Genomic DNA, 27,119 nt, shown 5'->3' with positions numbered 1-27,119 from the left:
TACACTCATAAATCATAGTGGGAAGGAGACATTTTTAATCAAAAGAGAAAGAAAGATGGCTCAATAAATCCAGCCACCCCAACCACGATAATACACGGATCCCTGTTTGCATGCGTCTGCATTTGTCTGCATGTGATTTGTATGCAGGCACATGCATATGTGTGTGTTTGTCTGTGTATTGTTTGAACTTTTGCATCACCTGAGCTTTGTCATATGTGACTGTAGCATATTGAGCAAGTAGATGTAAAATATTTGTTGTAGCACAGCTATAAAACTAGATGGCAGTATCATGCTTTAGCTTTATAAATAAAACCCAAAATAATTGTGTGAACATGGGTTATTCTGTGCATATTTCTTGATATTTGTTTGGACTTTTTAGTGCAACGGCCTGTCTTCCAAAAGGTCATAGATAATAATTCAGTAATAAATAATTCAAGCCGATGTTGACACCCAGTCAGCAAGATGAATATCAAAATAAATATTTAGGCAACCCAATTTAATTGTCGTATAGCCACACTGATACACCACCAGTTGCAATACAATGATAAATATTGATTTTCAAGCAACAATGAAGATAAACCAAACCAGCATGCTATCACCGTGCTGTACATGTGCACCCATGTTCAAAAATGTCCTTTATTTTTTAAACAAAACACTATCAAAGTTATTTTCATTTTTCTATAATGGAATTATGACTTACAATCACAACTGTTTGAAAGTGCAAATCAAGTCAACTATTAATAGAATTTATGCAAAATTGCAACCCAGTTACTTTTTAGTCATGATTAAAGGGGAGAGGAAAAAGCATCAAAACAAAGAGCCAACACCACTGAACAGTGTAAGTGTAAAATATATAAACCAGTAAATCAGACAGTAATGGTTAAAGAACTAAATCAAACACAGCGCTTCAAAAGGCTTTTGTTTCATTCTCTTACTCCAGCCATAAAACGGTTGAGCTTCTGACATTGTCAGTGAGGCTGATTACATCTTTTTTTTAGTGAATATTGAATGTGTAGATAATTAGTTAAGTTATTAGTCTTATGAAGACCATCTTTTTATATTAGTTTTTTGATTTATGAGCTGCGGGATGGCAACTGTTGCCATGGTGTTCACCATACACACAAAAAAGTGACACCCCCACCCACCCACCCGCACACACACACACGCACACACACGCACATGCACACACCCCACCAGACTTGATATTTGGTGGCCCTGAATAATAACCTGAACAGACGTCTGCTCCAACAGCTCTGCCACTGTTAACAGCTACCATAATGACAAGTCCCTTAGTTTTTGTCATTGGGTATTCAAAGTTGGTTTTAACAATCACACTGGCATAGGGAATTCTTTCCTTTCAATTGTGTTCTGTTTTTGTCCTTTGGGAGTTGAGAGAGGTTCAACAAGAAGCAGGATTTTCCTTTTTATTTTTTATTTTTTTGTCTGGAGGAAAAGAGATGCTGATTGTTCCCCTCGATGCCTGATGTTATAATAGTCCTAAATTCATATTTTCTTCACTGAAGGGACAAAAGAAAATGTCATCCTTTTCTGATTTATTGCAATGTCTTCACTTTTCTCGAGGCAAGTGACTCCTGGGATCTTGCAATATTTGTTTTTATTTCGGTTTGTGTTTTTGGACCGGGAGACAGGGTTATTTGTCAGCATTTTTTTCAGTCCTTTCACCTCCTCCTCGCTTCCCCATTCTTCTTTCTTTTGGCCTTTTTAGAGTCCTCAACAGCAGCTTTCTTGGCAAAGTACTCCTAATAGTAATTGGCCAGAACTTGCTGTGATGGGGTGAGGGTGTTCAATTATTTATATTCCTTTGAAGCTGCCAATTTGAGAAAAAATGAAGCCCCTTAGTGGAGCCGTTATTTTCTTTCTTGTTCCCTACATCTCAGTCTCTCTGCTTCTCTCTCCTTGTTTCTCTCTGCTTGCTCTCTGCTTTTCCTTCTCCCTCCATCAGTCCTTATCTTTTCCAGTCGAATTATGTTTGAGCCAACGCTGTCAAGTTAATTCTGTCAAATTCAATTTTATGTGCGCCCCGCTGTTGCATGCTTGGCCCCGTGCTTTACACTGTTTTTTCCTCTGAAACGAGAAGAAAACAAGTTAATTTTTAATTGAATTGCAGGAATGAATCCCTGCCTCGAGTAGCCTGTTGGCGCTGTCTACATTCTGGGGGCTGTTGTAGGTTGAATTCTCAGAACTCTACACTTACAAATGTTAGAGGGAAAAGTTGGATTTGGCTGAGCAAGAAATTGACTTTCCTTGTTTATCAGGGTCCTCGTGAAAAACTTCAAGTTTTACATTCTTGTAGAGTCCAAAGTACTTTGGAGTCATTGTGGATATCAGCGTGTTTTTGCTGGCAGTTTGGGGACTTTGCCACGGCTGAAGCCAAAAACCAAGATGGCTTTCATGCCGGACATGTGTGCTAATATTTGCTATAGAAGACAGCTGAAAAAGCCCCATTGCACTGATTTACAGTGTTGAAAGAACAATCAATCAACACTGCAGCTCTAACCCATATGGCTGATTACCACAGGTCACAGGACAGCATTCTATCAAATTGATACTGTCGCAGAAGGAAGATGAAAGGTTGTGGCATTATTATCAAGAACAAATCCAGTCAGTGTCATTTATTTGATTAAAATGTACATCTCAAAGCGCAGTTTTGGTCAGCACAGTGGATCACGTAGCTGTCCTCAGTCCTTGCAGCCACAGTGTGGGTGACGCTTATTCCTCCTCATTTTTGCCTTCATCTCTCATTTTCAGTCTCTTCTCAGTAACACCCTCCATTAATATCAGAGATGTTATATATACTTGATAGAACAATACGAGTGATTGAAGTGCCTGAATGCTGCTGTCCCTTTCTAGCAGAAAGGAACTCAACACATCTCTGCGGCTTTTAAAATTGCCTCCTTTGTTGAGCAAGTTTAGACCTTCAAAGGTTTTTGACTCCCGAACCAAACAGGGATACTCCTCAATGCCTGTTTCTTAGACACTCTTCCTCAGACTGCACAGGCAGAGACTTTGCCTTGTATATGGCTTTACTTGGGTTGAGGATAGAGAAAGACACAGTGATTGTTGTTTGCAGTGGAGAGAGAAGATTGTTTTGTCCATTGTCTTGATTCTCCTGCCCTTTGTTTTGATCGGACCTATAACACCTTTGGCAATTGGAGGTGCCCTCCTCATTTAATGAAGCAACAAGTGTCAATTTCCTCAAGTGAGTCTCTAAATGACACAAAATTGTTCCCATTTCACCTCCTCTGTGTGTGCTCTATGGCCATTTTAAAATCAGACACACACTTAAGCTTAATTTTCCCCCCTTTCTCTCCGAGGAATCGAGCCTATTTATTTCCAGTGGGCAGAAGCATACTTAGTGTCTTTCACTTTTTCCCTCAGCCTTCAACAACGGTTTCAATGGGACCAATTTGTGCATATTACGAGTGTGCCACTCTTTTTAGAAATGCGGCGTCGCTGTGACAGCAGTGTGGTCGGGCAAAGTTTTTCACCTCTGGGTACTAACACTCCAGAACTTATTTTATTCTGGGTTTCCACATCCTGCCACAAGTCCCTCATGGACTGCAGAGCCTGAGCCCGGCGAGTTTGTTTGGAGTGCAGTTGACATAGATGGCACACTATATGACGCAATGAGGAAAGGTTTGTGCAAAAACATCACGTCTTCGCTCACTGCGTGCACCGCCGAGCCTTGAAATCTGGTGTTCTTAAAACAAGTGACTACATTTTGTTATGAAGTGACATAATTTCCTTTCCTGGCAGTGGAAGATAATAGCTTTGATAATTGTCTTGAAAAATGATATCAGGCTCTTTAATTAAAGCATTTCTTTCCACTTTTGACAAAATATTGTCACTTGTTGCATAAAACATGTAAAACTGTCCTGCCTTTTCAACAACTTAGGAGGGAAGGATCTCATTTTTGAGGTTACAACATGGGCAATTCTCTGCTGTGGGAAGTGGGTGTACAGTCAAGGCAGCACGAAGTGGCTTTGTGAATCATTACGTCGACAACTGCTCGGCACCCCAGCTGCCCCAAGAGCAAATCCCAATTAGCCTTTCTTCCTTATATTTTAATTGGAAAAGCAACTGTTTCATTAACCCTTAAGCTTGCACAGCCAAGGTAAGGGTTAGGCAGGAATGGAGCCTGACCCTGACGTGCCCTGTGGAATATGGCTGCAGCTGAGATTAGTCGAGACAGTCATTTTTTTATCCTGAGTGGCAGAGCCTGTGTGTCTATTTTAAGCACACATTTACACAGTTTCATTCACACCTCACCAGCACAATCACAGGATTACATACTTTTCCCTTAAGCGTCACTATTATACGTTAATTGCGCTGCTCAACAGCACCTAGGAAGCACACTGAAACAGATAAAGAAGATGTTTCATGGTAATGTGGTGCCCTCTGTGTTGAAAGACTGAAAAAGTTGTTAACTCTGTCCTTCAAGATCCTCTAAATTGGCTTATATGGATGCCACCGAGTTGTCCATGTTTACTTGCAAACAGGCTGACCGACTTTGTTTCTGTCCTTTCTCCTATTTTCTTGCTTGGTTCAAGTCTTGTTTTTTTTCTTCTTTTTTTTTTTTCTTCGCAGCAGTCTGCTGGTCTTTGTTGGCAGTGATTGCGTGCGAAAACCTTCCAGACAAGACAAAGCAAGACGGGTTTCGAGTAAAGGCTCGGTTACCATAGTGATGTCGCTCGCCTAGTCAGCCTGTGAGAATTGGTCCTGATTGATGGGACTTGGTTGTTTAGGCCTGGAGGGTGCACGATGTGTGCGAGTGTGAAAAAGGGAGTACGTGTGTGTGTCTGTCTGTCCGTTTGCGTGTGTGTTTGCTGTTTAGTGCATCCAGTTGAATGCACATTTGGCTGAATCAATTCATCCGTCTCTGTGTCTGTCCCTCCATCCATATACCTATACCTGTGTGTTTGTGTGTGCGTGTGTGCTTGTGTAGCGTCTCACTACTAGTCCACATGAGCTGGTTCATTACTGCTTAACACCGTAGAAAGTTAACAAATGCCTCAAAGTAAATCAAATGTACACCGGGAGAAAATGTCCAAAGTTCCAGTGCCAAATCGCTCCACCTTCTAGTCTTGTTTTTGTTTTTCCCCAAGGAGTGAGCCTTGACAGTGCCCGAGTGTGTGTCATGTGTCTGCTGTTTGGATAACACGAAAATTAAGTTTGATGTCAGGCCGGATCAGCTCCAGTGTACTCCCTCTTTAAATCAGTGACATGCAGTCGTTCGTATTGCTCTCGTCCACGTAGCAAACGCGCCAGGAAAAGACTTAGGAATATCTGTTGGCGCATTTAGCCAGCAGAGGGTCTGTCAAGATAAAGTGGCGTTGAGTGGGATGAAAATATGCAAAATAAGTTACACGCTTCTAACTTATTGCTCACATCCGGAGCGATGGTGGGCGCAACAGTAAAAAAAACTGTTTAAATTGATGTCATTCTCATCTAAATCCTCGTCCTGATAAGACCCTTGTCGCAGAGTGGAAGGAGAGAGTGGAACTGCTTTGCTTGTAGTAAGACCTCTGACAGAACCGAAAGGTCTCTATGTGCTGTGAAAGATACCTATTTGTAGCAAGATGGGTAATAAGTGCCCTTTTCCCAATTCCCTGCATTTCTCGCAAATCACTGAATGGCAGCGCGTCATTTTGTCTCCCACTTTGCTAATTCAGCGGATAATGGCCCCTATTTATGACCCAGGAAGCCTTTCTCCATCAATTACTGTATTAGTCATGTAGCCGGTCCCCTCCCACCTCTTACACCCCCCCCCACCCACCCTACAAAGCGACAACAGTAAAGTACTGTAAATGGAGCCGTCTCATATTCACATGCCCACCTCCCACTCTCCGCCACTTTATAATCACAGTGCTGTTGGATTCTGTCTTATCAGGCCCAACAGAGGTAGCGGCCAGTAGCAGGTGGTGGCTGTATTAGCTAAACAAGCGTCTGTGTGCACAGTGTGAGGTTTATTTTTCCCTGCTCACGTTTGCCTGGATCTGGTTCTATTCTCGGGGCCTTGTGAAGATAGCCGGGCCCCCATTGCTGGTTATTTTAGCTCAGGCCATGTCCCCCTGCCAGGCAGATAAAGACGGGTCTTGTGTGCTTATCTGGGGAGTGCTGTACCTCGGTCTCTCTGAGGGACGCTCGGGGAATAGAGAGAGACTTTGGCGGAGGGGACAAACAGCGACTGCGGGTGCAATGTCCTTTCAATGTCATCTCTGGTAGCGTAACACACACCGTCTGGTAGGGACTTTTATAGAAGGTACCTTACAGCAAAAGTAATGTGTGCATTTTAGGAATTAGATCGCACTGTTAGTAACACAGTAACACAGGTGGGCACACATAGAAAGCAAAGGATGTTCAAAAGTCCGCTATTAATCAGGCAACTATTTCACAATTAATCATTTAGTCTATAAGATGTACAAAAATATGTGCAAACATGCTCATTACAAATTCCCAGAGCCCAGATCTTCAGACTGCTTCTGTTGTCCAGCCTACAGTCCAAAACCCATAGACTCTTCATTTGCTATCAGAAATGACAAAGAAAAGCAGCATATCTTTACATTTAAGAGGCTGTAACCAGCAAATGAAAAATGGAAAACTAGGTCTGGGGAAGAAATCGGATTATGGCAGATGTGCTGTAGCTTCCTGCTTCTTGGTTTCAAAAGCTGTGTTGATTGGTGATATAATTTTCTGAATTTACCAGACTGTTCAACTTGTTCTGACACTTGCCATTACTGACTTACTCATTATATCCACATTACTGATGATTATTTATCAAAAACCTCATTCTGTTAATATTTTGTGCAAGTGGCAATTGTCATCCCAACAATATCAGTATCTATCGAGTCATCCATCATCATTATTTGATTTTTTTTTTTTTTTGCCTATTCCAAGCACTTATGAAATGCTTTCGAGGAGAATTCAAAACGTCAGATATATATTGTCAAAACAAAATTGTGACACCCCTCGTCACAAAGTACCACACTAAATTTTTAGCACAAACGCTCCACTGGATTTGAATAAAGGGGATGTTTTCATCTTTTCTATGACAAGTTAGTTTGAGGAGATTTTTACATATAATATGAACATGTTTCAACCAGTGTGTGTCATCTTCTTTTCTCCATAATGTAAATACCGAATCCAGTCAGTGCATGAAACAGTGTGATTAATCCCGACTGCTGATAATGGTGCGGTCTATGCCATTACTCATTTTGGGGATTTTTTTTAAGCAGTTTAAGCACCGACACCACTCAACCTTTTCTAACCTGCAATTACTGACTGCGTGGCAAGGTTGAAAATCTGAAAAAAGAAAGGCTCGAAGTCAACGGTAACTGGCAGCAAAAGCCCAGAGGCACACAGTTGAGGAAAATTGAAAAAAAGGTTAATTACGCTCATCAGAGTTCACACAATCACACACCGCATATCTGTAGTAATGGCATTATAGTAGACATTCATGGCCCTCGGCCACAGGCTTCACCCATTACCCAGTTTGGGTTGATGAGAAGTTAAATAATGCTGATGATGTTCAAACAACGTTAAACCCACTACCTGAAGAGTCTCAAGACAAGTAGGCGGTGCTCATGTGTGGGCATGAGAGAAAGAGACAGCAGAGCTGATAATGAATGCAGTCTACACTTTATTTGGTACTTGTGTCATATAATTATGTGTAATTCTGTGGCTCGCGGTAATGTTTGTATGGAACTTCACTTTTAGAAACACATCAGTCTGAAAAGTGACGCACAGAGATTAACACGAGACAGTAGTCACATATTAGTGTCGGCCATTGTCAGAGGCATGTCTACAATATGAAAGGGTTATTATGTCTCACACTCAGTCACCTATTGTCTTTGCTTTAGCTGACCAGCCCCCCCCCCCCCTCCATTTTTTGAACTTCAAACACATCTTTTCATTTATTGGTTTAAAAAAAGGAAAAAACTACAAATAATAAGATGAGCAAAGGAGAAAAGTTCGAAAAAGTTTCTCTTTTGATGAAATATTCACCTCGGTCTGTCCTGACGTCCCTCCTCACATCATGTCTTCTGGTCCCTCGACTATCCTGTCACCTCCTCTCTCCTCCCCTTCCTGCTTCTCTTTACCACTGACCTCACCACCTCCTCTTCCTGTCAACCCCTACTGTGTCATTCCTTTTCATTTCAATGTGTTTTTCCTCCCAGCTCCTTAGCTTTCCTCAAACCTTCCCAAGGTAACGTTGAAAACCATGTGCAGCACATTACGAGAAAACCCCGCATCTGTCAGGAGTAAAATTCGGACTGACACGCGGGCAGGCACATTGATTGTACATCTCTCTCATCCTTGTGAAGCCCGAGAAAAAAGGAGAAGGAGAAGGCGACTGGGTGAAAATGTCGAACGGTTCAGGGAAATCTAATCAAAGAGCGCTGGCCTTCAGCAGAACCACTGCCACTGGCCTGCTCTTTGTAAATCCCTCTTCTTTCTCGACAGAGGGCACATTGTAAGGGGAGGTCAAATGCAGAGGAGCTGTGTTGTGTAGTTTCAGAATGGAAACTGAGAGCGCAAAATGCCAAAAGGGATCATTGTATGCACCAGACAAAGAAAGCCTCCTTGGAGATGGAGAAAAGCTGCCCTGCTCATATCATCCCACATCCTTCATATAGAGTTTATGTATATGTTTTTTTTTTTTTGTTTTTTTTTTACATGCGTTCTATAATCTGTGAAACAGGTGAGGGACTCATCTTAAACTGATATTCCAGTTCAGCCTCTTCCCGGAGAAATAGGACTATCAGAAGTTCTCACAAGGTTTTTTTTTTCAAGCAACATTTGAAGCATTACATAACTTTTTTTTGTTTACCTTAAAATAACAGCTTCATTACATTTGACAAATTGTTACTGACCTGGGATTTGTATTTACAACAATGGTGCGGCACTCAGAAACTGTGGCGTATTTCTACATAATGTTACTTCCCATGCTTAATAACTGCAGTATCTCCCAACTCAAAAGTTATTGTAACATGCACTGTAAGTGTTGTTTACATCATAGATATAATCAATGCATCAGTGAGATTTTTTTGTTATTTTGAGGTATCAACAGATGTCAGGTTGCAGGAATCTTCCGAAAACATTGCACATTCCATTATGAAACCTTTCCAATGCGTCAAGGAATGTGACTTCACCGGGGTTATTTCAGCAGATTAGATTAAGTAGATTCAGATTTAAATATATATTTTCTGAAGGATGCAACAATCAATAAACTTTCATTTGAACATCAGACGGCCGGGGATCAATATTTCACACATTAACATGATTGCTGGCAACTCAGCCCTTTAAAACCTCTCATAAAAGTGAAAGAGTTTCATCCCTGCCCTTTGGCGGATTTATTTAACTCGGCGTCAACATTCAGTATGATGTTTTATCATACATGTCAATATGTATTCGCGTGTGCCATGATGTGTCAGTAGCACTCTGATTCAGATGTCTGAAGATACAGCGTAATTACACCGTTAATCTTTGTAGCTTTGTAGTCTCCACCATGCTCCACGCCTCCTGAGCATATTCCCCAAGTCACCTGAGAAAACATGCACAAAAGAAGACAGTAATCAAGGCGAGAGTATCTCTTCTCATCTGTAGGTGAGCAACTCTCAAGTCTGAAAAAGAGGAATCATGGTATCACAGCAGCGATAGTTTTTAATTGAAAGCTTTTTTTATCGTAATTTGACCGTGGACAGCATAATGAACAGATACTGTATGCTTTCTCTCAGCCATTATCTTACTTTCACAGACATCTGAGCTTGTAAAACCAAGGTTAAGTGTGTCTCACACTGGCACACACTTGTAAACAGGACGGGAACATAATAAGACATTGAACAAAAAGAAAAACTGCTTTTGAGATTAACTAGCCACCAACTCTAGCTAAGCCATTGTGTGTGCCTTGGTGTAGTATTATCATCAAAAATGTTTAGGTTGTTAGTTAGGAGGCTGTGAGATTAACTTTGCATGTGATGCCTCTACTGGCCCGGAGCGGTACACTCACCCTTCTTCCCTTCCTTTCCCTTGTCCTACACCATTCCTCTTTGCCTCGTTCCCTCTAAAACACCCGCCTGCTCTCTCTTTACCCGATAATGAATGCAGGAACTCTCCTTCATATGTGTTTAGCAGTGCCTGGAGACTGGTGTCGGCCCATGGTCCCTTAATTATTAATTTGACGTTATGCACTGGCCGTTTGATCATCCCCACATATCTGTATGATTCAGATTTAACGAGTTCCCCAGGACTCTGTTTTCTCCATCTCTCTCTTTATCTCTCTCTCTTTCTTTCCCGCTCTCTTTTTCTATCGTGCTTGTTGTTTCAAACCTACTGCAAGCAAGACACAAGTGGAAAAAAAAAAACCAGCATCAAAACAACTAAACTTTTGATGGACAGTTTAATCAAAGGCTCTCCGCTCTACGAGGGCATCACATTTTAGTGTGTGGTCCAAGTGAGAATTGAACCGCTTATTGTGGCTTTGTCAGTGCTATACGATATTAAACAGGAAAATGAGTCACACATTTGAATGCGGTCAAATTAAAATAAAAACTCACTTTTACCGCACGCCTCATCCTCTAATCGTTCTTTTCTGAAGGGGCTGCTACTGTACGGGTTGGAGCCAGACTCCGTTTCCCTGTGGAGGTATATTCTTGAGCTACTAATCATCAGCACCTTGGCACAACATCAACATATAAATTCACAGCGCCGTCGTCTACACACAGAGCTACACAGCACTGAAACTGAGGTACTGGATGAGGAAGGGCACAGTAGTTTAATTCAATCCAAGCGTTTGCTGCTAGGTGGGGGGTGATTCACAATGACGACATCGCCCAGTGGTTAAAGAAGACTGCCCTGTCGCGAGGGTCTTAACTGTGGGTCTCTGTTGCTTTGATGTGGATATGTCATTGTGGATAGACATCGAGCTGTCTGTCCATCTGACTGAATGTCTAGCTGTTTATTTTGTGTCCCTCCGAAAAAACGAACTGTGCTCGTGGGCGTCCGCTACAGGGGGAGAGTAAGATACATAATGGGAGGCTTGTGTGGGCTTTTTTTTTTTTTTAATTTGTCTTATGGCTCACGATTATGTCTTTTTCACTCTCTGTCTCCAGCACCGCCACGGTTCACTAAAGTTCCCAACGACCAGATCGGCGTCTCAGGGGGCGTGGTCTCCTTCGTGTGCCAGGCGACGGGCGACCCCAAGCCGAGGGTCAGCTGGAACAAGAAGGGCAAGAAGGTCAACTCCCAGCGTATAGAGGTGAGTCAACTTGAAAAAGGGTAAATGCTGAAAGATTTTGGTGTTTGTTCCTTTTTTGACTACACAGCCAATTAAGATCTGTTTTTTTAAATGTACTGTGATGTTTACTGTTCAAACTTACAGACCAAACTTACGATGCTGCGCGGTTAAGACATGAATCTCAAGTTACGCTACCCCTCACGTTCCACTCTTTTCCAACGTCTTTCAACGCTGCCCAGCGCCATTCACCTCACATTACAAGCGCGGTCCTCTACTGTGGTTTGGTCCCCCTGGAAAAGGCTGTTTTCACTTGCTTTCTTTACAGCGTTTTCACCAATAGTTTGGAACAACAACTACCAATCTTTCATGGACTGGCTTCTTTAACCTCTGAGCAATGCGCGGTTCCACCATTAGTTTCAGTCACCCAGTAAAGCAATTCGGAGCTTTCCCATTCCTCCCGCCTTGTCCTCTTTGCACTTGAGTGAATCAGCCTTTGCCACACTTTTCGTCTCTCTTTTTCTTTTTTCTTTTTTTTTTCCCATTTACAGCCCGATCTGTTTGAATGTGTCTGTCTGCGAGTTATTCATGATGTTTGTTGTTCAGTCCTCGGCAGGCGTCCCAGATGGCATCTCTAAAAAGTCTTGATTGATGCTCAGTGTCTCTTAATTAAAAAGTTGCTTTCGTTAAAATTGACGGCAGTGCACAAACATAGACACTCACCCGCTGCAGCATGAACACAACCACAGGGGAGGGGGCTAAAAAGTAAAAAAAAAAAAAAAAAGAAACAAAAAAAAACAAAAACAATGACAACAGCGTCAACAGGGGGAGAAGCAGCATCTCAACGGAGGACAGAATTAAAAGACAAGATGTGTTTGTACATTCTCTTCTTCTGCATGCTAAGTGGGAAACAAAGCCAATGGCACGAAGGAGCCCGCCAGATCGGACGCTTCCCTTCCTCCGTTTAGCATGAAATAAAAGAATTGTAAAGGGGTTTTGAAGTAGTTAGGATTTTTTTTCTGTTATACCCTCTAGATAGCTGCTTTGATATCGATCACGATGCCGTGCTCTGCAGTGTTTTTTGCCTAATTAGCGGCTCAGCCCTGAGACGTGCAGCAGAGGAGCAGCAGGGCTGCTGAAGACTTATACTTATATCTCAAAGTCATGCTTTGCTCAGAGATCTCAGCTTCGAAACCTTTCGTCGAGGCGGTTTAAACTCCTCTGAGGAGTGATGGATATTGGAGGAGTAGGTTTGCTGTGAGACTGACAGGCATGCTGACCGTCTTCTCTAACACTTTGTCCACCAAAAAGAGATTAACTTTGGAAATGACCAGAACAGCTATATTAAACCATCAGGCAATTGGTTCAGAAATACTTTAAATTCTAGTCATTTACCTAAGTCTTGAGGTTTTTCTTCTTGTTGCAGGCTATATGTCTGCTCTTAGGGAGATCAAACTTTGTCAAATCCACCTCACTGTTAACACCCACTGGCAAGACGTTTCGTAACATTCAACACATTTAAAATGTCGCTATTAAATAAGTTCTGCTGTTTGCACTGAGGAAATCATTAAAATCGATTTTGATAGACTGGTTAAATTAGTTATTAGCAACTTCAGGCTATTTTAGACACGCTGTATTGTTCTCAACAATTAAAACATCCTGATGCTAATGACCAGTTAGTTCAGTTAAGGTCTGAGTGTGGAAATTGGCAATTAAGTCATATAATTAGTCTCAGTGTTGTCTAAAATGCCATATTCTCTTGGTTATGCTACTGCTGCTTTATGTCATGTTTTGCTCATACCTGAATGATCCGTGCTTTCAAAAACTGTGTACACAAACAGATTTGACGAAAAGAACACTCTCTGCTACTATGTGGAATTAATATTATATACTGTAGTCACTGTGAGAAGCCTTCATCATTTCGGATTTTGATCATTAAAATCATTTTTGTGGGTCTTTTTTCATTATTTCCACCGTCTTCTCATCAGCGTTCTCTGCACACGTTGCGTTCCGAGTCTTGTCTGATTTTGTTTTTAAGATGCGCTTTCAACACAGAGAACAAAGGGCATAATTACAGATAAAAACAACGAGGTGAAAAACACACCCAAACAAACACATCACACACACAAAGATACGGCGCTGGAATTGCGCGCGTGTCGAGAGATAGCGAGGATGTGTTTCCTTATAACGGGTCAATTCAGGTTATAGTTTGAGGAAAACTGGACTTCTTAGTCACAATAGTTACTTCTGAAACAATAAGAACACTCACTCACGTGCCTGTGGTGTTCACATGCACTACTATTTGAGTCCCACTTCTGTCTAACCTAACCTTATTATTTACTCTCTATTCTACAGACCATTGAGTTTGATGAGGGTGCAGGCGCCGTACTCAGAATCCAGCCCCTCCGTGCGCCGCGTGACGAGAACATCTACGAATGCGTTGCAGAGAACAGCGAGGGCGAGATCACCGTCAATGCCAGGCTGTCCATCATCCGAGGTGAGTCTCGCATTGTGAGACAGCGTGCAGAAGGGTAACTACAAAATAAATCATTAAAGTGGACATCTGTGAGCTCCTCAGGTTTTTTTTTTTTTTTTTTATGATGACATTTTGCCTTGGAGTTTTTGTGCTGCTCTTGACAGTGAGTGAGGGCTGCACTTGAAGTCTTTTTGCTCTGAATTTCTGTAGGTAGTGCCTCCAGTAAGCCGTTTTGACTTTAGCTGTAAAAGCTGTTTAGTTTTACCTAAATAGTCCCAAAACGATTAAAAGATTAATTACTTTATCATTAGAAGCATACAGAGAATCTCTTCCTATGTGCTGTAAAGGCTTTTATTTTATATTATATAAGCCACATCGGTAATGTTATATGAGTCATCCCGAGAGATGCCAAATGGATATATGTGAAAATGTGGAGGATTCATTCTTACAGCATTTGTGCAGGCGCACATCACAGCCTGAAATAGATTCATATTCACCTACAACAGATGGACAGTGTGAAGGCTGTTTTATCAAGGATCCATCAATTTGATGGAACTAATCAACTGTCCATTCAAGTAAGCGCCCAACCTCTGTGTGCCCGTGATGAAAACCCATAGGATGCCTGAATGAAAAAGATTGATTGGTCATCCACACGCATTCAGGGCACAGCGGCCGACAGATGCGTCTGGAGACATGCACAGACACACTCTCACGCACCCACAGATGTAAAATGACAAAATAGCGCAAGGAGTGTAGATGAAAGCAGAGATGGTGGACCTTTATTGATCGGCTCCTACTAGTTTAGCTTCAGCAAAGATAATACACCGTTTGTACAGCTCTAGCTCAGAGGTCACGGAGGACGGGATCACACGCTCCCACTTTCTTCCTCTCATTCTACCTGTCTCTGTCTGACTCACACACGCGCGCGCGCACACACACACACACACACACACACAGACACCCAAGTCTTCTCTTCTGTTCTCTCCTGCCGCCATCTGCCATGTTTCCAGGGCTGGATGAAGCTGAGCTATTGCTGGCTGGCTGGCAGCACACAAGCTAGGCCTTCCTGGCTGTCAGATCCACAGGCAGTGAGGTGGGGTGGGGAGTGTATGTGTGTGTGTGTGTGTGTGTGTGTGTGTGTGTGTGTGTGTATGTGTGGTGGTGGTGGTGGTGGGGGGGGGTTGTTGGAGCAGGGATTGGAAGCCTGGCCCGTCATCCTGGGTTAGATATTGTTAGCAACAAACCCCCCCAACCTGCAAACATGTTGTTGGGTTGTAGGAGGTGGTGTAGTGCCTCAGGTGCCCTTGAAATTATGTACTTGGGGTTTTGAAATTAAATGTATGTTTCACTCATTGTTGTCACCTGGATTGATTTACATCCGGTGAGTAGGGAGCAATAACGTGCTGCTGGACTTTTTTTGACTTTACAGGAACGAACCTGCCATTTTCTGGATGCTTGAATCCAAAACACATTGCAGGACTATGTGTTTGCAAATTTATATAGCATTACTGGACCTCATAGAAAAATCAAACTCCCAGCCTGCATCATTTGTTTCATGTTCCTAACAATGGCATTAAATTAAGTGACATTTTCACACATTATTCATAGTCGGACCCCAATCTATTCATGGAGCGCTGAGAAAATCAGGTCCAGAAAGTGCTGTACAAAGAAACAGTGGGCTAATTGAAAACAATAAATTGAGTACAAGGAACAAGCATATCAAATTTAGAAATTCAAGCCCAGGCATGAAGGAAGGATCACAGGGCAACCCTAGGGCGGTCCGCACAATCAGCAGGAAAATGAAAAGTTATTGCAATTCAACTCGACAAGTTTCCTCTAGAGGCAGCAGCTCTCCTGCCCAGGCCTGACCCAACACTGAAGGGGGGATGAGAGTGTGATGATGATGGTGGCGGGGGTTGAAGGTCCAAGATGAGTGGCAGAGGAGGAGAGCAGTACGTTCTGTCTGTTTTCCATCTTTAATGAGGTCGGGCCCCCTGCATTAGCCCATCACTGGTAGGGTGGAGGAAAGATGTAGGTTGAAAAATTGAGAATAGAAGAGATGGATGATATGATGTAATTCACAGGAGAAGTAGAAGTGTGAGGGCAGAGCGAGGTTTTCGGGGTGAATTTTAAAGTGGATTGAGAAAAATATTGCTGGATGTAGGGAGAGAATGCAAGTAGAGGTGAAGTGGAGCAAACCAGAGGCACACATGGGGGGGGTGATGAAAGCTGGCCAAAGATGAAGGGAAACAACGGGGGGCGGGGGGTATTGCGGACTATTGGCAATGTAGAACAGGTGAGGAGGACAATAGGCGAACATGGGTTCTTGGAACCGGGGCAAAGGATTATGGGATATGGGACAAGGCACAAGGGACACATCCACAGTAAACAGAGGGGTTGTGGTCTGGGATCTGGAGGGGCAGAAAATGGGTCGCCGCGATGGGTGACTTGGCCGGAAAAGCTGTGGCACATATTTGCAAGAAAAAAAAAACAGCTGCACGCACACACACTCACACTCAACAGAGTCAGATAACATACATTTGAACAAACATACGTGGCTTTATGCATCGGTGTATTGCTAGCACGGATATGCAGTTGCAAACATGAGACCCACCGAGCACATCATGAATACCAAGATGGAGATAGATCACTGAAAGTAGCAGCAATCCACATAGACAGGCACACACATGTGACAGGCAAAATACATGACAGACTGACTGGACCGACGGCCCATCTCCTTATACATTTTTATACACTGCTGTGACAATGACACAATCCCACCTTCTCTTCTGTCGCCTCCATGTTTGTGTGTATGTGTACGGCTGTGTGTGTTGGTGGCGATGTCAGGGTTGCATTTAGCATCGACTGTGACACCTCCTTGGCTGTTGCTCCACTGCCTCAGCTGAATACCTAAGATGGGGGCCATCTGGCTCCACTAAGACTTGCGCACAGTCCTCTGGGAGTCCTTGGAGAGGGACCGACAAGCGTATGAAGCACACTCTTGAGATCTGACACAATTTGCAGCTTGGTCTGTTTCTTTTTTTTTTTTTTTTTTTTTTTTTAGGATTTGCCTTTTCTTTTTTTTTTTTTTAAGACAAATGTTGTAGAGTGTCAAAAGGAAGGCAAAGTTGCCGCTGGGATACTGTCAGCTCATGCTGTTGTGAGGAGATCATGGGGAGTATCGTGCTTTTTGAGCCTATATTTTAGACTGCTGTAGTCTTTAGCCCTGCGATTACTGTTGCAAATAGATTCTCCCTTGAGGCAGCCCAAGGAGCCAAAGCTGTGATTGATGAGATTTGGTCTGCTATTCAGTTGTTTTTTTGTTTTGTTTTGTTTTTTTTATGTTGAAGAAGTTGTAAATATGATGTGTCTATCCTTGTGTTTGAAAACCCACCGCTCACAGTTGGCAGGGACGCTCTGGAGGCAGAAATAATCATGCTGGTTGAGTCAAACCTCAGTGGTGAAGCCGTGGAGATACAGTTATTCTTGTGAAGTAACATTCAAGTATTCTGTGGGCTGTTTGAACCAGCAGGCAGTAGAGACTCACCTCTGATACGCACGCACACACACACACACACACACACACACACACACACACACACACACACACACACACACACACACAGTTCAATTCTCAGGTCTCGCCCTATACGAGTGCAACACGCCAGACCTCACCGCGACCTTCATTTACAGCTGCGCACCTGCGTGTGCACACTCACTCAGTCACGCTCACATCATGCCTTAGTTTCTCTCACCACTCCCAAGCAGGTGGAACCAATCAAACAAACTCTCCTCTGTCTCTCATCACTCTCGTACTCCCTCTCAAGCATTTCCAATAATCTTGCTTTCTCTCAGTGTATGCCAAGCTGCAAGCCTGGTTTTAATCCACCGCACTGATTTTGATATTATCTATTTTTTTTTAGAGGTTTCTTTTTTTTTCTGTAGTTTCACGTGCAATCTATCCTTACCCAGTGGTAGAAGAAACCGTCAGCTCATTTACTAGTTAGAATAAAAGTAGCATATCAATCAGATGGTAAACATACGAGGGAAGTTCCTTGTCTAAGTAAAAGTATTAGAGTGTTATCAGCACAATTCGCTTAATGTTGTGTTTTTAGATTAATATTGCAGTTGTATTAACATGAGTGTTGTTGTTGCACTAATTTGAGCTACTTTATATTTTGCAGCAATGTGCATGAGATCATCATAGGTTGGTGGTGCTGCTGTCATGTGAGGACGATGTGTCTTTTCACGAGGGGAGAAAAATGACCCTGTTTTCAGCCTTGTGAGCAAAGCTTTGTTTTCTAGCCAAAGTTTGAGATTTTTAAATAGTATATTTACTTTAAGAAGTAGTAAAGTTTCAACCCACAAAGGGACACTCAAATTAAACAAGTGGAGACACGTGGCTTTCATCAGACATTGTAACAGTTTGGCTCTATAGTTCGTAGTTGATTAGAGCTTTGTGAGCGTAACAGAAGGCAGTAAAGCTAGCCCAAAACACACAGTCATGCACATCTGGGGTTTTCCCACAATGCTCATTATCTATGACCGGCACATAAACTTCACAAAGCCCCTGGTTGTACGACTTCTGTTCTGTCACACTGAAACAAAACAGTGACCCTATGTAACCTTTGCGTTGAGAGGCAAAAGAAAACATGACCTCGATAACAGGTGTGTTATGCTGCTCAACCAATGAGGTTGCTCGAGGAAAGACGAGGTGCCGTCTGGTGATGCTGCACATCTTGTCATTAGCTTCCTGTTGAGGATAATTATTGTTCTAAAGTAGACACAGGTCAATATAGCTATGCGTACATGTAAAACTAATGTGTGCAGAGGTAAATTCAGTCTGCGTCACCGTCTCTCAGGCCAGAATTTGATCTCAGCTCACTGGCTTGTAGCGTGCCTGCTGTTTGATCAGGCTTTCGGCTAATTGGTTGCTGTCTTGTGAAGGGAGCAGGTAACGGTGAATTTTAATGAGATTGAGACTGAGATTCTGGATCCTAATACGTGCCATCGGTGAACAGATCAAGGCCAGGGAATTCATCCTATCTTTTTATGGGAGAAGGGTTGCGAAAGGGTGGGGTGGGCAGACAGAGGTGCAATGATGAGAGAGAGTGGTAGCAAGAGGGAAGAAGAGCTGGAGACCAATCAACCTTTAAACCCTTAGTGGCTCCGGGCCAAGCCTTAAGACATTCTATTTCCTACCTTCACCTCTGCTCTCTCTTCTCCATCTACCTTTCTCTCTCTCACACAATATCTCTGCCATTATGTTCTAGGCTGTCTCCCCTCCACTTCTCTCTTACAAATTTATTCCCCACCAGCCTTTTTTCTGTGTATTGCAATGGGTTAGATAGAGAGTTCAGCCTTTTGGGGTGGACAGCAGCAACTGGAGGGCGATGTGTGCAGTCACTGGTGGGTCAAGTGTGTGATCAGGTCACGTGTCGAGTAGATTTTCAACGATCTGCATGAAAATAGGATATATTGTAGCTATCAACTCTTCAAATGTTTCTTAATGAAGACAAACAAAGCCTTTTTTTCGAAATACTTGGATAGGACCTCAGCTTTACCGGGCAGCAATAAGGTGAAAATGGAGGGAGGGAGGGAGACTAAAAGAAAGAGGGAGACTGGGGATTGAATCAACTGTTCTGATCTTCCCAGCCTTTAGTGTGCATATGTTTGCAATCAGCGTCAAGAAAATGTGAGATTTCTCCTTGCGTGTGTGATGCAATCCAATTTCAGAATTGGTTCGGGTTTAAAAAGTCTGAGCCGGCACTAAGACAGAAGAGGTGGAGGCAGTTTGAGAAAATAAGAGATGTTGACAGAAGAGTGAAAATAGAGAAAGTTTCTCCTGCTTGCTGTTTATTTCGTCAGTATCCCCTGTATGTATCAAACGAGCACCAGCACAAATACACATTTAGGTTTGTGAAATACTCCCCTTGGGTACATTCATGACCCATGATATATATTTTTATATATATATATTTTATATATATATATATTTTATTTATATATATATATAAAAAAAATATATGGTAGTTAATATAATATATGGTTGTTAAAGAAAAACTTTTGTCTCCTCAAACCTACTTGTTTCTTTCTTTTGCATTGTTTTGTTCTTGATCAGTTCTTCCTCCTCCTCTTCTCTTTGTAGTGCTAATGCCGTGCTGTGTTTGGTGTTGAAGGGGTTGAATGCTTATTTTATTGTGTTTATTTTAGAGGAAGAAGTTAAGTCCGAGGCATCAGGCAGGCTGGATGAAAAATTAATAAGACACATAGTGAAACATGAGCAGGTGTGTGTGTGTGTGTGTGTGTGTGTGTGTGTGTGTGTGCACGAGAGAGGTAGTTTCCTGATATGTCTGCAAGAATGCACGTTTTATAGAGGATGTGTGACAGAGTGTTCAAGTCTGTGTGTACGTATATGTGTGTGTGTGTGTGTGTGTGTGTGTGTGAAGGGAAAAAGAGAGAGACAACGTAAAAGAGAGAGAGAGCCTGCAGGCAGGCAGGCAGCGGCCGCCCTGTAATGAGACAGTGAAGAATAAGCTTGGCAGTATCAGCAACAGATCTGGCTGTTCTTTCTCTTCCTGTCCGCCTGCCTCTGAGGTGACCCTTGCCCTCTCCTACTAGTCTCACACACCTAAAGAGAGAGCAAAAAAGAAATTCTGAAAAATGCACCGAGGAGTTGAATAGTAAAGCAAAGGAGTCGACGAAGATATTGTAATGCAGGAATATCGAAGTCGATGAAGCAGAATTAGTCAAATTCTGCTTTTGATGTTCAAGACAATGAGTCCAGGGTTGTGCTACACACTTTGATTCAAAAAAGCTTTGAAAGTCTTGGCTGAAATGTAGACTTCTTCCACACTGAAGTACTTGACTGCGTGTGCTGATATAAACTCCAAAGTTTCTAACTAGGGCAGGCTTGTTAAAAATGTTTTTTTCTTGTATAAAATAGGATGAAATCGTCCTCATGTATACAGTTAATGCATGGAATGACAGCAAAGAGAAGTAAAAAGCGTGACTCTTACCCTGACATGACTCATGTGAGTCAGTCCCCCATGTGATTTACCCCCCGTTGTTTTTGCCAGCTGCTAATCTCAAGCTTGTCCCTGACAAACAAGTCAATTCTCATTCCCAAGCAGCACTCACTGCCGCCACCAGTAAATAATGCATTTGTTTTGTGCTGTTAATATCTACACCAGGAGGTGCAAACCCATTTTTGCATGAGACAATCGTTATCAGCTAGTCAGTGTAAGCATTTTTTTTTCTTACAAGTGTTATGCTCATCCTTTGTGTGCATGATCACAGTGACCAACATTTCAGTTTTATTCTTTGTATGGTTGTTCTGTGGTTCACACCTTTCTGAGGGATTATGTGTGCAGCAAAGTTCTTTTGTTCTGTACTGAGTTGCCGCTCCTTGCTATGTTTGGGCTCACTGGCTGTTATTGGTGTATAAGGCAGGCTTGGCACAAACAACAATTCAATACGTGTATGTTGACCATGTGGATGGCCCTCATGCTCCCTGATATCTCATTGGTGGATTAAGAAGTTTTGTCATCAGAATCACTGCCGCCTTTAACTGACTCCGGTGCTCCCTCTCCACTCGAGATATCTTTCACCTTTTCCTCCCTCTTCCCCAATTCATACCTGCATTTGTATGCCTGCCAGACGACTACCAGCCCTCTATCTTTCTCACCATGTCTTCCTCTCTTGTAGAAAAGGTTCCCTCCAGAGGAAATTCACTCAGATGAGTTTATGGCCTTTGAATCCTTTGATCCTCTGAACCTGTAATGCGGTAATCATGTGTGATTGGAGGATGAAGAAGATGGTTGGGGGGTGGGGGGGGGGGACACGAGCTGTATGGTGGCAAGACAGGTAAAGGAGAAAGAGTGAGCAAAGAAAAGGAGGTGGTGCTGATGGAGCGGGATAAGTGGAAAGAGCTTGCCTCCAGCCAGGGGTGGCTATAGCTCCTGAACTTTCACCATCAATTTCATATAATTCCTGCTCAAGTAGAGCGACCCTGGCCACCCTGGACGTCTGGCCACAGCCAATATAAAACACTGAGGTAGAGTCAGAAGAATCGTGAAAAAAGGAAGAGGGGTGGAGAGCGAGGGCCAGGCAGAAGAAGGGTCGGCTGATTGGTTTACAACTGGATAGAAAGTTTAGATAAGTGGATCCTTTTTTCGCAGCAACATTGGCCAGGAGTAAATTGAAAGATCAGTGTCTTGAGACACTTTTACAACGATAAGGACACACTTGTTGACTTATAGATAGCCTTATGTTTCGTCAGGTCATTCCCCTGTCAGGTCATTTTCACGATGGGTTCCTTAATGAGAAGCTAACAGGGGCAAATGTCCTATTTTCTCCCCTATATAACAAACGTAGCTGTGTGCCAACTGTAGAAAAAAGCCAAATATCACACACCGATCAGCTATACACTATTGGATGGCTGTAATATTTAATATGAAATACCTGTAAAATTATAATAACAAATAGTTGAAGGCTTCAAATTATCTGTAATGTAATAACAATGATTTATTTTCACTGTTTCCATAGAATGCATTTATTGTAAAAATCTTTATATAATTCAGCTGTGATTGAAATTAGTAGTTAGATTTCCTGCCTCGTTCCTTTCATTGCATTTTCATTATTTTGGTCCCGTCAGATTTTGTTGGATGACTTAGAAAATGTAAATCAGTTCTCTGCAACTCTGCTCCTGCTGCTGGTCAGAGTGCATTTTCTTCCATGCACATATTCATATACATGTGCAATTGGACAAACGGTGCAGCTGGACGTGGGATTTTCTTGCCCACAACAGTTTCTAATTAATCTAACAGAACAACAAAAAAAAGATGCCAATGCTTGTGACAATATTATCATTTTGGAACAGCACTTTTTATGAAAGATGGTCATATGATGTCAAAAAACCCTTCACTCACTAAAAATCTATAGAAGTCAGACCACCAATTCAAACAATAGTGGGATAGCACTTTTTGCTGCACACCTAAGCAGGGAATAAGAGTTGGGAGAAAGTGGTGGTTCCAGTGGAAGCGGTGTGACCTTTGGAGTGGCCCGTCTCATGCATAAAGAGGAGCGAGGGGATATGGCCCGGACCACCAGCTTCATGCATACACATGAGCCACCAACCCAGGTGACTGAAGTCGTACAACACAGAGGTCGCTCTGTGGGCCCTGCAGGATTGGCAGAGTTGATAAGCCTTACTGACGCATGCTTCACAAGTGCCGTGCCTGCGCTTCTTGTGGTAAAAGTTGGATGATGAGCTCAATGGCATGATTAGGAGCGTTTTCTTCTATAGTGGGAGGAAACACCTCAGCAAGGATCGAGTATGTGAAATAACACACGGCACAATACACAGTCAAGAAATGCCTACAAATCTCTCAAAATCCAAGCCATTGTTATAGGAATACTGTTAGAGCAGTGCAGCACTTTGTGAGATGTAAGGTGTGTTCTTATCGGAGCCACAAATGGAGAGTGCGAAGGAAATCTCTGTCAGAGAAAGGCCAGCTGATGCTTTCCAGGACTTCTCCATGATTACAAAGCTTGTGTTCTGGAGTGCGGCCCGGATCCTACCGGATTTAACAGCAGCTGTTCATATTTAAAGAACGCTGTGCTTCTTGGCCCTTAAAGGGCAAAGCCACATCCAACATGTGTTGCTTTAGCCTCTGTCTTTCCCTTCTGTCCACAAACTCACCCCATTCACCATCATATCTTTCACTGAAATACACAGAGTTCAGTTTCATCACGTCTCTGTTTGAATGGATGTTTCATGAGGTTGTTACAGCTGAAGGGGAAATTAGTATTTTTTTTTTCATTTAGTACAGAATGTAATGTGTGTGAATTTGCTTTTATAGCCATTTTTCGCAGGGTTTTCTTTTTTTCTGACAGAGACGAAATTTGACTACATACCAATTTCTCTGTCAGATGCTGCTTTACTTCAGGAAATGATGGTGAAATTGCAGCTGGCTTCCTCTGTTGTCCACTTTTCCTCCTAACACTCCTGGTTGTTAACCAGCTTATCAAAATTCTACCCACAGCTTCTCAGTCTTGCCATCTTTTTAAGTGACTTATTTATCTAACACTCCAACCGTTTCCACCCTGGTGAATGGCCACATTCTCTTTGACCCTTGCGGCCGTGTTAGCTTGTAATTTCCACATCTTCATCTTGTGACATTAAGCACTTACCATGCTGTCGTCTGACTGGCCCTCGACTGATTTCCAGCCACCACATATACGTAATTGTTGCCCTGCTCACCAAAGGTGCCTCCAAATCGGTAATCAGTGGCTTAATTACACTAAGCTAATGGCCCACCAAGGGGGTGACCTCACACCCCAGCCACACCCATCCACTTCCCTCCAAATCCCTTGGCAATTACTGTCAGACTGTGTTTGGTGGTTTTTTGTTCTGGTTAGATTTGTTGCTTTGGCAGAAAGTGGCACTAAGCAACAGCTCAGTTTTCTAAATCCCTTGTTGTTTTGGCCCAATTTCACTTGGCAAGCTTAGAGAGGTGTTTGTGCCACATGTCAGGAGCACCAGGTCCTAACTCTCTCACACATATAACCCCTGTTCACCCCCTGTGAAAGCAGTTTGGGTGTCCAGTATGGAAAAAAAAGAAACCCATGTTGACTTTAACTCTTTTCAAGAGATCAGTTTCTCTTGGTGCTGTTTACCAGAGAGTAGGGACTGCTGAAGAATAGTTAAGACAGCGAGACTCTCACTTATACAGATTGTTTAAATGATGAATTCTAAAACTTATTTTGCAGTCTGAAGACTGTTAGGGCTCCACATTCATTGCCATGTGGTTATGTTGCACCACGATGAGCTGTCAAAGCACCCACCAGTACACTTTCTGATCCGTGTCAGCAGTAATTAGATACATACATAAAACAATGTTGACGAGTTACGTTTTCAAACAAGATCCAAGACACTTAAGTCATTTTAAAAGTTTTACAAAATAAGTTGAGATGTTTTGGCTCTCATTTTTTCCTTACACAGAGCAGGGGGAGAATCCCTTCAGAATACATACCTCTAAAAATACGGACATGCCGTTTAAACGACCAGACACTGGTTCTGTCACAGTGGCTTTATTAGGACGTGGTAATTGAATGTGAAATCTGTTAAACTGCTGACTTCAGAAAGTTGCACAGGATGCTCGTTTAACATACAACATGTATATACCCAAAGATTTGTTCACATACATCTCAGAAAATCAGCTTTGAAAAAGTTGTATCTGTCAACAGTTTGGTTAAATTAAGACATAGAATAATTTAAGTTCGTTCCTTCCTAGTCGACAACTACAGAGCATTTTGACAATATGTTAAATTATGAGTGTGGTAAAGTGTATGTTTCCACCTACCTTGGTTAGAGGCTGTATTTTAGTGGAATAAATACATTTTTTTGTGATTGAATGAGATGCTAACAATTCAGAGAGCTAACAATTAAAACAACAGAAGGCCATATTTTGAAAGACTGGTGCAGCAGCATTGCCACCCACACTGTGTGGTAAACTGACGCCAGGTTTCAAGGTGCCCATTGTACCTCCGCACGCACACACACACACACACGCACACACACACACACACACACACACACACACACACACACACACACACACACAAACACACACACACACACAAACACAGACGCACACTCAAAGCCACCCACCACTAAACCAGACCTGACTGGTTGACATTTCTCTATGGTGAGGCACTTCCTTTAATGGCCCCGGCCTCATCCCCTGTCTCCCCTGGAGTTTGCCTGACTTACCCTAGATGCCTCGGGAGCCTGAGAGAGAGAGAGAGAGAGAGAGAGAGAGAGAGAGAGAGAGAGAGAGAGAGAGAGTGTTCTACTGGTTGAGACTGATAAACAGACTTTTTTTTCCCCTTATATGTTGTTTTTTCCCTTCCACCTTTTCTCTTCCAGGCAGGGGATCTTTGGAGCTGTCCTAGACAATTACTCCTCTCTCTTGTCTGCGCTGTGTCTGTCAAAGTGGCCCACCGTGCCAGGAAAACAGCCCCTTTGTCGGTGCAGTTCCTTGTGTTTATGAATTTTAGCGAAAATGATATGTTTATATGATTCAAATCTTGATTGTTGGTTCAAATAAAAATTTCTGCTTTCTCTAAAAGTAGACACTGGTAGAGTGTCTCAGGCCAGTGTCATTATCTTAATAGGCTAAGTCAGCATAATGCCTAAATCGATCGAGTGGTGTGTGAGGTTTTCAGGGACTGGTGCTAAAAATCTCAAGAACATGTAAAGAGATAGGAGGCTGTAATTTCAGAACAATTATTTTCTTCAATTTAGCATCACAAAATTCTTTAAAAAATAATCCTTTTTCTATAGATTATGTGCCATGACCTTCATAAGTAAATGGACATCATGTTCTTAACATACAAGAGCCTTTTATAATGACACTGTAGTTCCCTTCTCTGCCAATAATGGACAGGAAATAATACCCTAACCCTACACACTATTTCCCTGCTCAGCCTGAGGGTAAAAAATGTTTCCTGCCTCGTGCCATCTATAAACAGGTTTTTTATTACTTGGTTCGGTTCCCAGGATTTACCATCAATTCCTCTCTTCCTTGATCCTTTTGGCTTTCACATTTGACAAAACTGTGGTCATAGCTGCTACCTGTGGTGGTTGCTGCCATTTGTTCTCCAAATTATCCCCCTCTTGGCTGCGATCGCTGTCTTTCTTTGGCAAACAAGCTGTCTACTCGCTGTTTAGCTCAGTGGTGATGATAGCTTTATGAACGTGGCCTAATATGGGCTGTGTTCAGAATTGGAAGCGGCATGCAAAGTGTTCTCAAGCCACCAACCGTCAGAACCGTCAGAACAGTCAGAACAGTCAGTGTGGTTGCCAGACTTTTACATTTAAATGAATTGCTATTGCGTTCAAGCCCTTACCAAATTAGTCCACACATATTACTACCAGATAAATCTCTCTGGAGTCTTCTGAGACTTTCCCACACTGGTGCACTGGTAGTGATGAGTTTTACCAGTAATTGCCAATAAAGGTTTGTGAGAGCTGAAGGGGAGACAGTTAGGAATATGGCAGAGTCTGCATCATAAGGATGTTGACAGAGTTAGTGTAATAACTCTTATTGCCAGAAGGTGCAAGGTGCCAGCCTGCTCATCAGGAGCAATTTGGCGTTTGGCATCTTGCTACAACATGCAGTGGGGGGAACTGGAGAATCAAACCTGTTACTGAGTACTTGACGACCCACTCTATCTCCTGAGCCACAGCTGCCCCCATCACTTTCATTTGCATTTTGATTTTAGCTACCTCAAACACAAGGGTTAACAGCACTTTTTTCAATGCACTGGTAAAACTTCCTTTTCCTAAAATGTATGGAATTTTACCATCCATATCTTACAGGC

General features: G+C 42.5%; 1 protein-coding gene across 14 annotated transcripts in view; it reads left to right on the top strand.

The window, feature by feature from the left end:
- ptprsa (protein tyrosine phosphatase receptor type Sa) overlaps positions 1-27,119 on the top strand; it is a 237,333-nt gene that overhangs the window by 106,586 nt on the left and 103,628 nt on the right. For all 14 annotated transcript variants that reach the window (XM_037114068.1, XM_037114065.1, XM_037114067.1 and 11 more), the window contains 2 exons: positions 11,133-11,278; positions 13,610-13,751. In XM_037114068.1, the coding sequence (XP_036969963.1) occupies positions 11,133-11,278; positions 13,610-13,751 (288 nt within the window). The remainder of the gene's footprint in view (positions 1-11,132; positions 11,279-13,609; positions 13,752-27,119) is intronic.

This window comes from Acanthopagrus latus, chromosome 11, assembly GCF_904848185.1.
Source record: "Acanthopagrus latus isolate v.2019 chromosome 11, fAcaLat1.1, whole genome shotgun sequence".
Classification (NCBI taxonomy): domain Eukaryota; kingdom Metazoa; phylum Chordata; class Actinopteri; order Spariformes; family Sparidae; genus Acanthopagrus; species Acanthopagrus latus.
Note: the sequence above shows the minus strand (reverse complement) of the source record. Positions and strands in the feature narration are given on the sequence as shown.